This window comes from Trichechus manatus, unplaced genomic scaffold (genome assembly GCF_000243295.1).
Source record: "Trichechus manatus latirostris isolate Lorelei unplaced genomic scaffold, TriManLat1.0 scaffold00161, whole genome shotgun sequence".
NCBI classification, from domain to species: domain Eukaryota; kingdom Metazoa; phylum Chordata; class Mammalia; order Sirenia; family Trichechidae; genus Trichechus; species Trichechus manatus.
In genome coordinates this window covers 5,160,309-5,172,341 of record NW_004444097.1, presented here as the reverse complement: position 1 = coordinate 5,172,341, position 12,033 = coordinate 5,160,309, and the positions used below count along the sequence as shown (strand labels likewise).

The following is a 12,033-nucleotide window of genomic DNA, read 5'->3' as shown; positions in this document are numbered from 1 at the left end:
TTGTATCTTCTTGATGAACTATTTTATCATTATATAATATCTTTTTTCTCTAGTAACAGATTTTGACTTAAAGTCTATTTTGTCTGATATTAATATAGCCACCCCTGCTCTCTTTTGACTACTATTTGCATGGAATAATTTTCTCCATCCTTTTAGCTTCAGCCTACTAATGTCTAGGTCTAAAGTTGGTCTTTTGTAGACAGCATGTAGTTGGATCATGTTTTCTTATCCATTCCACCAATCTCTGCCTTTTGATTGAAGAGTTTATTCCACTTATATTAAAATAACTACTGCTAAGGGGAAGACACATTTCTACTATTTTACTATTTGTTTTCTGTGTGTCTTACACCTTTGTTTCTCATTTCCTCCAATACTGCATAGTTTTGTGTTGATTTTTTTTCTAATTAACCATTTTTATTCTCGTTTCTTTTTGTGTATATTTTTCAGATATTTGTCTCTGTGTTACTGTGGGGATTCCATTTGCATTGTAAATTTATAACAACATAGTGTAAATTGATACCAACTTCAATAACTTTTCCTATACCACTTTTGCCCTTACATCTTTATATATTGTGTCCAATAACATAGATTTATAATTTTTAATGCATTGTCTTTTAAATCATGTAAGACATAAAGAGTAGAGTTACAACACTAAAATACTGTAAAACTGAACTTTATATTTACCCATTAAATTACCTTTACTGGAGATCTTTTTTTTTCCTTCTTCTTCTTCACGAGACTCCGAGTTACCATCTAGTGTCCTTTCTTTTCAACTCAAAGGACTTTCTCTAGAATTTCTTGAAAGGCAGATCTCATGGTAACGAACTCCTTTAGCTTTTGTTTATCTAGGAATGTCTTAATTAAAAAATAAGATTAAGCCCTCATTTTTGAAGGATAATTTTGCTGGATATAGAATTATTGGTTGACAGTTGTTTTCCTTCAGCACTTTAACTATGTCATCCCACTGTTTTCTGGCCTCTGTAGTTTCTGAGGAGAAGGAGGTACTTAATCTTACTGAGAATCCCTTATATGTGATGATTTGCTTATCTTTTGCTGCTTTCAAAATTCTCTTATCTTTGGTTTGATTATAATGTGTCTTGGTGTGAATCTCTTTGGGTTTATCCTATCTGGAGTTTCTTGAGCTTCTTTGATGTGTAAATTTGTGTCTTTCCTCAAATTTGGAAGTTTTCTGCCATTATTTCTTCAAATATTTTTCCCGCCCCTTTCTCTCCTTCTTCTCTATCTAGGACTCCCATAAGGAGTATAGTGGCCCATTTGATGGTGTTGCGCAGTCGCTTAGGTTCGTTCACTTTTCTTCATTATTTTTTCTTTTTGCTGCTCAGACTCGATACTCTCAATTGTCCTATCTACAAGTTCGCTGATTCTTTCTTCTGCCAGCTAAAGTGTTTTGGAGCCTCTACAGTGAATTTTTTAATATCCATTATTGCACTTTTCAGCTCTAGTATTTGTTTCTATTTAAAATTTTCTCTTTGTTGAAATTCTTATTTTGCTCCTGTATCACTTTCCTCATTCCCTTTAGTTCTTTGACCATGTTTTCCTTTAGTTTTTTAAGCATATTTAGTACTATTGTTTTTAAAGTCTTGGTCTACTAAGGCCATTATCTATCCTTCCTCTGAGATGGTTTCTGTCCCATTATTTTGTTCTTTTGCATGAGTCATCCTTTTCTGTTTCTTTGTATGCCTTGGGATTTTGTTGTTATTGAAACTAGGGCATTTGACTATTATAATGTGTTAACTCTAGAAATCAGATTCTTCCCCTTTCCTAGGATTTGCTCTTTTTTTTAATTAATGAAAGCTGTAGTCACCCACTCTCTGGAGTGCTGACTATTGCTGCTGTAACACCAGGCCCCCACGTGGGAGCATCACCTGTGGCCATTTCAACACCAGGTCCCCCACCTGGGAGTGCTGTCACCACTTCAATTCCAGGCTCCCTGCCTGGGAGCACTGGCCACTGAAGCCATCCTAAGATGTCTGTGCTGAGCCAGGGAAGGAGTGGAGCTCAGATGGCTGGAGAACCAATGCTTTCCTACCATTTATGACTTTTTATTGATTCAGTATTCACTTACATGTTGTTATCCTTTGACTGGTTTCCAGAGTTCTGAGACCATTGACAGCACCAATTTATGCCTGGCTTTTTTTTTTTTTCTTTTTTTTTTTTAGTTTTGTTGGCAGGAGCATGCAGCTGCTTATGCCACCATCTTGTTCCACTTCTCTGGGTGTAACTCTTTTTTTAAGACTTCTGAAGAGATACATTTCAGTTGAACCAAAGGGTCCTAGAAATATTGAGGGAATGAAAATCTTGATATGCTCAAGACACATGTCTCTACAAACCAAGTCATGGGTACTTTGAGCATCTCAGGCTGAACTAATGACTGTTTCTCCAATCATCTTCTGGTGCAGTCTTCCAGACCTTTACTCTCCCAGGAACTGCCATATTCGTGTCACTCTAATTCCTTTATTAAACCTTTTTATTCACATAACACTTATAGTAAGTCTGCTTTCCTAACCAAACCTAGACTAAAACACCTGGCTTCCCTAGAAAAGAGAGTCTGAGGCAAAGATTGAATCCTATTTTATTAGAAGGCATAATTCAGGTCAGTGAGAGTCTAGAAGGGATGTGAGGCTAGCAAACGCAAATTGCTAAATTACTACAAAGAGCTCGCTGCTATTTCATGAAAAGCCATGAAGAGGCACTGCCAATCACTTGGCAAGTACACTTGTTAGCCACATGCTACACCTCTGGACAGGCTGGATGAAAAACTGCCTCTAACAATCCATTACAAGGAGGCGGAGGAATTCATCTGACAGCTTCTTCTAGTCCATTGTCTCAATTTTTCCAGACAGGTACTTAACTCTACTGCTCTTCCAGACTGCACCACCTAGACCTTTTGGCAGTCACTCCGGAAGCCCTCTGACTAGTACTTCCTACAGTCCAGATGTGTTGTGATTGGTCAGAAATTCAGCGCACATGGCTGGTTGGTCTCAAGCAGGGGAATCATTCAAGCCTGTTGGTCATCTGTCCCTATGTAGGATAGTAACTAAGTCAAAGCAAGTGGCCAAGGGCTCAGGAAACAGTGAAGCTAAGAATCTGAGAAGGTGCTCCTATATCCAAAGTTGAGATATCTATTGCCACAATAATGCTGTACAACAGCTATAAAAGTTCAGTGGCGTAAGAGTAAGCATCCATTGCTCACACATCTGGAATCAGGTAGGTGCCAGCTAGGTGGCTCTGCTGATCTTGGTTGGGATTCTTTACATATTTGGAGATTGGCTATGGTGACCAGAACCACCTGGTTGTGCTCCATGTGTCTCATCCTCCAGCAGGCTAACCCACACATGCATGTTCTTATGGCAACAGTAGAAGCACAAGAGTAAGTGGAAATACACTAGACCTTTAGAAATGCATTTGGCCCAGAATTAGAAAGGGTACTTCAAAGGAACAGAAAAAAGGATCATGAATACAGGGAAGGGAAAAAAAAGGGCCATTTTTGCAGTCTATTATACCAAAGAAAAACAAGACAAGTACAGCCAACTCATTGTTCTAACAGGTATTATTATCTTCTTTTGGGAAGAACTTGAGATTTTATCTTGCCTTAGTTGTAAATTAGGCTTTTATGAACTATGCGGGTCATCTTTCTTTTGCCAGCTGTGAGACGGAGCGAATGAGTGATAAGATTATTCTATCTCTTTTATTATTATTGTTTTCTCTTTTAACTGTTATGTTCAGTTGGTTTGTACAGCCAGTTAAACGGCAATAGAATTTGGCTCAGGGAATCTAAATTTAGCCCAGAGAAATCCAACTTTGGCCCTGTTTAAATCAATCCAGACTTTCCTCTGTTCCTAGGGCCAAGTTCTAAACATGAAGAAATCCATTTTAATTCCATTCTTACAAAATAATTGCTAAACAGGCAAGCCAGTTCATTTGGCTAAGATTATGGGGGCTAATAATGTTCAAACCTTATATAATCCACATTTCTTTTCATGAATAGCATAGTATAATCAGAAGTCCCTGACTCTAGACCAGGTTCTGCTGCTAACTAGTCGTGTGACCTATGCACAAGTTATTTAGCCTCTTTAGGCCTCAGCTGCCACATCTATAGTGTCAGAGGATTGCTTTAAATTAAAATATTCCAAAATGTGTGCTGCGGGACAGTATTGCCACAGGATGTTAATAGGTGTTATATATTCAAGTAAGTTTAAGAAATACTAGCTTAAGGTTCAAAATTCTTACTTATTTCAGGGCTTTTCAGAACCTTTATTATGCTGTGTCTTTTGAATCTCCAAGAGATGACTATAACGTGCAACAAACTAATTTCACCAAAAACTCATTTTCTCATAAAACATGTTATGTGTCCCAGTGAATATATTTTGAAAAATGTACTGTCATTTCTAGCATCAAAATGGGTAGGTTTATCAGTCAGGGTTCCAGAAACAGAAAACAACTTCAAACCAGGACATTTGAGAAAACTGTAGTAAACTGACTATTTACAAAGGCGTGGGCAGTGTTCAGGGAAACCAACAAGGGGTAATGAAGTACCCAGGGGCTAAGAACAGCTGGGAGCCATTACCACCTCTGAGTAAAACAGGGTAAAGCGAGGGAGCAGGGGCCAGTACTTGGAGAAGTAATAGGGATAACTACTTGGAAAGGGGTGCCTGACAGGGTGGCCTTCAATAGAGGAACACAGCCAGCCCATAGTGACTTGGCAGGAAAGAAGCCAGGAAAATAAATACCATTATTTCATTTTCCCTTCAACCTCCAACCTCCTGCTGGTGCTTCCCATTTGTTGATCCCAACCAGAAGCCGGAGGGCAAGGGAGCCTACTACCTCACTGAGCAGAGAGAAGAGAGCAGAATAGAAGAGTGGAGCCTGTATCCAGAGGAGCGAACAGGAGCCATACGGCATAGTAGGGCTCCATTCATGTGCAGCTAGATCTAGGTGAATGAATGATGTCATCAGGCCTGTCCTTTTTATCACTCCACTTTGCTTTCCTTTGTTAGCTTCATTCTAAGGCAGGCAGCTACCTGGCAACACAGATGGCTACCAGCAGCAGCTCTAGGGTTTTTATCATTCTTAGTTCACAACTCCAAGTAAGAAAGTAAAAAGAGCAAACAGATATAGCACTTACTCCATGCCAAGCACTGTTAAAAGCCCTTTAGATATATTAACTCAGTTAACCCTCATAATAATCCTATAGGGCTAGTAGCTATCGCATTACCTTCTCTTTACATATGATGAAACTGTCACTTAGCTGATAAAGTGGAAAAGGAAAAGCTGGAATTGAGATCCAGGCAGTCTAGCTCCAGTGTGTGCCTTTAACCACCACACCATCCCGCCTTTTGAAAAAAGAACCCTATCTCCTACAGCATCCATATCAATTACCAAAAAGGACCCTGGTGCTACTGAGTCAGGTCCTCATCTCTGGATCAACCACTGTGTTCAGGAGAGGGGAGAATTTAGCTTATTAAACTGGGTCTTATGTCCATCCCTATGGCAGGACCACATGATTGCTAGAAATTCCCCCTTCCAAAAAAGATGCCAGACAGATGTAAAAAGCAGCACGTGTCTATCACAGACAGTGTGGACTTATGAAAACAGTCCTGGAGACTGGAGCTATAATTCTAGCTGTGCCTGTATTTGCCACTAACTCAAAAAAATCACTTATCACATCTTTTTCAGCAAGGAGATTCTAACCACATCTACTTCTAAAAGTGGTGTGAGTATAGGTAAAATATAAGATCCCTAAACAAATGAAAATAATTACTTAGATATAACACATTATATTAAAATGTAGTAATGAAAGTAATATGCCAAATGCCAAACTTGAGCATATAAATTCTGAAATGAGTTTTTCAGTCAATGTTATCTGAAAAATTTCCTTAGAAATAACTTCCTTTAAAAAAATATGAGGTAAAATGAATGAAACTAGAATTTTTTTCAAGGCATCTTGCAGACATTATAGATGATGATTTCTAAGAATAAGCAAAGCACAGTTAAAAGTTTATTAATTTTAGGAAAATAAAATGACAAAAATATCTCTTGAAAAATTAATGGATAAGTTTTCTTGTTTCCTTGTCTCCAGAGCATTTGGCATTCTTTATCAACTGGTACATAAAAGAATAGAAAAATAGAAGATTGTCATATTGTCCTATGTATTTCTCTTTCAGTACATCAGTATGGTAGTCTACTAGAAAATAGTAAATGGCTTCAATTGTGGAAAGGAAGGTATCTGGCTTTCCTTTTTGATGGCGCCAAAAGCAAGTTTTTCTTGATTTCAACTCAACTTGTAACAACCCTGCCAAAAAAAGAAGAAAGGTATGAATATTTCTTCTTAACCACAGGGTGTGGAACAATAATAAAAGATTTCTCTCAATTATCTTCGTTTTTTTTTTTAAGAGCACAGATAAATTCCTTCAATCCCAATTCCAAACAAGATGTTTTCTTAACTGTATTAAGATATATAGAAGCAATACAAGACACAGAATGAAATCTTAATACATGACAAGTACCTCCAAGTCTTGGCTCTTGTAGCAAGGGGTTAAAAGCAGTTAACATTTAAGACATTCATCTCTTTCTATCTTCTATCTACCAGTGTCTTTTAAATTTTAGCTCACGACAGGATTAAATGCACCAATTTCCAGAAGGTTTTTGATAAACTTAACATATCATTCTGAAACTCAAGAGAGGCAGGCAGCCTGGTGGTCCTTAATACTAGTAAAATTTATTTCCAGATTATCAGTTTTAGGCTATATCCTCATGAACAGAGTACCCAGAGTTGTTTCCTTAGCTTCTGTCACATCTATGCTCTAGAGCCTCAGGATGCAGTCAGCAAGAATGCCTTGTTCTTGTACTTTTAAGAGGGAATGGTTCATGAAATCACAGAACAGTGCTGTCATCTCTCGTAACTCAGGTGTCAGCCTATAAACCCAGAATGACTTTAGTCCCTTAGACATGTTCTCCGAATCACATTACGTATATTGCCATACTTTATTTTTAGCATATTTTAAAGTGAGAAATAAAAGCGAGAAGGTAGCATCAAAATCAGCCCACTGACCCAGATTTGGACCTTTTGAGTCCAATGATTTCCTACTATCACAATCTACTTTACCCAAAGTTACTAAAATCTTTTGATCTACCACAGGAATGTGGCAGAGGGTAACAAGGAATGAAAGACATTAAGGTATTAAGAGATATGGAAGACTGAATGTCCAATAGGAGTCCCAGGAGGAGAGAACAGGTAGAATGGAGGAGAGATAGTATTTAAACGACATGAATGAAAATCTTGACCTATCCTCATGTTGTTATTGTGAGAACTGAATGAGTAGTACAGAGAAATCTGTGAGAGCCGGAACTCAGTGGGACTGCCTTGTTTTTCCAGGTCTCACAAGTTTTCCGCCCTCTGACAGGGTACAGTCTTATCACTTTTCTATCAGTCATTTTAGCGGAAAATATTTGAGTTTTCCTTCTGTGATAGGTCTCTGCCTTAGGCAGGTTCTGGCTTTTGCAGTATAACACAGCACTGAACACGCTGAGTGCAGTTTAGGCCATGGTTACTTATGATGTGAACAAAGCTACCACTTTAAAAGTTTTAACAAGACAGTCAAAATAAAAGGAGAGAGATGACTAATTAGTATAATAAATTAAAGTATAATGCCATTTTTACTCATTTGGACTCCTTCTCCAACAAAAAGAAACCATCCTTCCGTCCACATCCTCCCAAGGCCTCATTTGGTGAATCTTCAAGAATGTAACATCAACTCTTCACTTGTAGGTTTAGGTTTACATTTTATGATTTAATTAGGCACTCCACCTTCAAGGGTTTTATTTATATATAATTAATGTGTTGCCTTTTGACAGTGGTAAAACAGTCAGAGCTATTTCTCTGTAAAGTTTGGCAAAATAGTACAGTTTTACATTGGTAAGGGGGTTCTTAACCTCAGTACTCATAATAAAAAAAATGGAAACATAAATTCCAGTACATTTGAGGGTTTAAGCTGAGTTTTAGAGTTAGTTTGTTCAGCTTAATCCCATAAAATGATAAAATGTCTTAAAACCTAAAGGCAATGATTTTTAACAAATATGGGTTGTTTCCTGTGAAAGTAACTTGGCTTATGCAGAAACTGGCATCTCACATACCAGAGGCTATAACATGTTCAGAGCCCCAGTGACTCCCTGTGGTGCAGTGAGGAGTCAGAAGGGATGGGTGAAATAGGACACCCAGAGAAGCCTGCCTCTAGAGACTATTTATTTCATTATTTCGAAGGGATTTAAAAAAAAAAAACTTGAAAATTTCGATCTGGCACAGAATTGAAATGTATGACAGATACTTTCTATGTGATTTTGGAAGGAATTTTTGCACGAATCTGATTTTATGCAGAGCTAAAACACAAATATGGACACTCTAAAAAACAGATTTTGAATCACACCTCAAAAATTCCTTTTTTACTTTTTTCAAGGGTTTATACTTCGGTTATTTCAGTTGGTCCTTTAAATTACTATATAAGGTAATTATAAAGAAAAATGGTTCAGAAAAATCTTCATACAGAGGAGTAACTTGCAGTGTAACCACCCCAGAAGAATGTGGCAGGCGAGGCTCCCTTCCTCTCTTTCAAAGAGCAGGGCCTTAGGGCTCCGTCTCTCTCTTAAACATCAGCAACAAATCTCTTCCAGGTCTTAGGCTCTGCAGTACGTTACACATACACAGACATAGCCTCCCCCTCTACCCATCACCCCACCTCTATGGCTTTTTTCCCACAAATACATAAGCACATGCATAGACAATTAGAATGCCAAAGAAACTTTACTAACTTGTAGAGATCTCAGAAGTACAAACTATATAGATTAAGCTAGTTAAATCTACCATTCATTCATTTTAGCTTGGGACCAGTTAACACAAATCAGATTCAAAAAAGTAAGGGGCAGGAGTGACAGAAAAAAAGGAGAGTAAAAAGGAAAAGCTCTTCTTTACATAAGAATGCCAGCTAACAAACATAGAAATAATAAACTTAGAAAATCATCATTTTGCAAAGTTCAGTGTAATTACTGATTTAGGCAAGGGTCATCAATGACTACTAAAATCAGTAGGTGAAAGGCTGTTGGGAAACATTTCACAATCTGAAAGCATCACCCTGCAGATAACTTACTAATTACAAAGAGGAAAATAAACCTTTATAATGGGGAGATCTGGCAGTCACCACTTGAATCAAGTGAACAACCTGTATTATATGCCTCCTGATTTGATGCAATAAGCGTACAATTTCATCTAGTAACTTCGTCAGTTAAACAGGTTCATTTCTGGGAGTTAAAGAACATGCTATTAAATATACCAAAACAATAACTATAAACTGGAGGTGTCACGGATAACCCTGGATTTAGCCTTACATATAAATATCCTTGCCCAAAATATTTAAACTAAACCTAATGATGATGAAACGCTCATATAATTGACCTGTTTTCTCCCCAACCCAAAAAAAGTCTAAGGCATGAAAACCAAAAATGGGGACTGTTCTAGATTAAAAGAGACTAAAGAGTCATAACCAAATGCAACGTGAGGACGTCAAATGCTGCACCGGGGGAAGAAAGCTACCAGAGATATTTTGAGGACAATTAGGGGAATCTGAATATGGATTGTGTATTAGATGACATTATGGAATTAGCATCAGTTTTCTTAGGAGTGATAATAGTATTGTATTATTATGCAAAAGAATGTCCTTATTCTCAGAAAATGTACACGGAAGTATTTAAGGGTGAAGTATTGGAAAGCCTGCAACCTACAATTAAACAGTTCAACCAAAAACACATGCTCGCGCACACATGCACACACACAGGCACACACACACACACAAACAGAAAAAGAGAAATAAAGCCAAATGGCAAAACATTAGCAACTGGTGAACCAAGGGGAGGGCAGATGGGTTACTCAGTGCAATACTTACCTGTACGTTTGAAGTTTTTCAAAATAAAAGATGAAGAAGAAAATTAAGCCAAAAAAAATTTTTTTTCCTTACCTTGAAGTCGCTCATCAGTGAATATTTTGTTTGTTTGGTTCCAGGTACTATCTATAAATATAACTTTTTTCAGTGTTGTGCTTTTCCACTTGCTGTCATTCAAATCACAACCCTCCTGTCCTTCAGTTTTCTTGAGTTTAAAAGATGGTTTGTCAGAGTCATCATTTTTGCCTCTAACAGTATTTTGAATCCTTTTTTGCAGATGAGAAGAAATATCTTTTACTGAGACAGACTTAGGTCCAGGAAAAACAAGTGCAACCTAAAGCAAAGAAACTTAGGTTAGCAGTTTACTATATGATCTTTAAAATAAGTAAATCCTGATTAACTTAAAACTTTAATAGAAAAAAATATGATAAATATCTGAGAAACAAGTATTCAGTTCTATTGTGTGTGCTTCTTTAATATGTATGGTACAATTTTTGGCTCTTCTCTAGTAATTTATCATCATAACTACAACCAAAAAGTATTACTTCAAAATAAGTTACTTGGGACTTCTGGCAAAATGGCGTTCTAGGCAGAAGCACCACGCCGTCCCTCCACAGCAAAGATCCGAAAAACTAAGCCAAACAGAGAAAACAACAATCCTGAAACCCTAAAACATCAAATGAAGAAATAAAGAACTCAACCAAGCACCAAATGGACTGAGAAAACTGACAGAGAACGGAGAGCGAGCAGAGATTCATGCAGAGGTCCCCTACCAGCTAACTCAGCGTGGATCTGCCATCTTGGACTCCTATCGGAGACCAGCAAACGGGGTATGAGAAAGCAGCTTCACGAAGCTTCCAGCGGGAGACAAAACAACCGGTAATTTGCGATATACGCTTTCCCACCCCTTCCTGCAGCCACAATCTCTTGTCCGGGAAACACCAGCTGCCTGGACTCCACACACCCCAACAGGCCGGCTCTCGGAGTGCCATTTGTTGGCTGCTGGTGTTGCTTTCTTTTTCTGCTTCTTTTGATTTCTCCCTTCTCTCTCACCACCTCCAACTCCTTTCAGTCAAATACCTGACTCCGTTAGCCATCTTTGCTTCTTCCTGAGGGGCTGTGGAGCTCCGTTCGAGTATGGGGCTACTTCCCAGTCCGGGCTGCCGCACTGGAGGGATCCTGGGGCTTTTGTTCATTTGTTTGTTTTGAATTGTTTGTTAGTTTTCTTTTCCTTTTCTTGAGTTGGGAGCCCTTTCTGGCCAGGCAGTGCTGCGTGGAAAGGAGACTACTCCCTCAGCTTGCACAAACGTGCAGAGGGATCCCTGAGGACATTTCTTTTTTTGTTGGATTTTTTTTTTTTCTGTTTTTTGGGTGGCTTTTCTTGTTATTTTTTTTTTTTTGTTATGTTTTCTTTTCCCTCTTTTTCCCTTTATCTCTTTCTTCATTACTCAGCTTCTCATCTCTTTCTGTTCTCATATTTTCCTTCTCTATCTGTTCCCTGAATACCTGGCGTTGTATACCTCTATGCCTTCTAGCCACACTGTACTGCAACACCTGAGAGCGACTTCCCCAGACCTCATAGCTGCACCGGTGGGATCCCTGGGAACTTTGCAGTTTTTTAACCTTTCCGATTTTTATTTATTCTTTCTTTGCTTTTCTTCCTCTTCCCCTTTCTGTTTTTCTCCATTTCATAGTCTCTCATGTCTCCACTCCAATGGGAACCTCCCCTAGCATTCTTTTCTGTTTGTTTGTATCTTTTTAGCTCCTGTTACTCTCTCCTCTCTCCATATCCATCTTAGCTCCACACATAACAATCACCCCGCTACATCCAGCCAACCTGCAAAGTGCACTTAACATCACACCACCAAGCAGGAAAGGCATGGCCTACTGGAACCTGCCCTGCCCTGATTACCAACCCACCCAGGTGGGTGTAGTAAGTGCCACAAACAACCCATCCCAGTAACTCCTCTTCAGCTAGACCTGCCCTGCCGTACCATATCTGAGTGACTGACCCTCCCAATTGGAGAAGGAGGCGAAAAGTATTGTGCCCACAGACGAGCAAACAACAAAGAACACACAGTCT

The 12,033-nt window shown here is 38.5% G+C and overlaps 1 protein-coding gene across 2 annotated transcripts in view; it reads right to left on the bottom strand.

The window, feature by feature from the left end:
• Positions 1-3,569: 3,569 nt before the first annotated feature.
• The window catches only part of DTWD1 (DTW domain containing 1), a 35,395-nt gene continuing 26,931 nt past the window's right edge, over positions 3,570-12,033 (bottom strand). For both annotated transcript variants that reach the window (XM_004386314.2, XM_023740664.1), the window contains exons 4-5: positions 10,026-10,284; positions 3,570-6,313 (exon numbers count right to left, since the gene is read on the bottom strand). In XM_004386314.2, the coding sequence (XP_004386371.1) occupies positions 6,066-6,313; positions 10,026-10,284 (507 nt within the window). In that variant the 3' untranslated portion in view covers positions 3,570-6,065. The remainder of the gene's footprint in view (positions 6,314-10,025; positions 10,285-12,033) is intronic.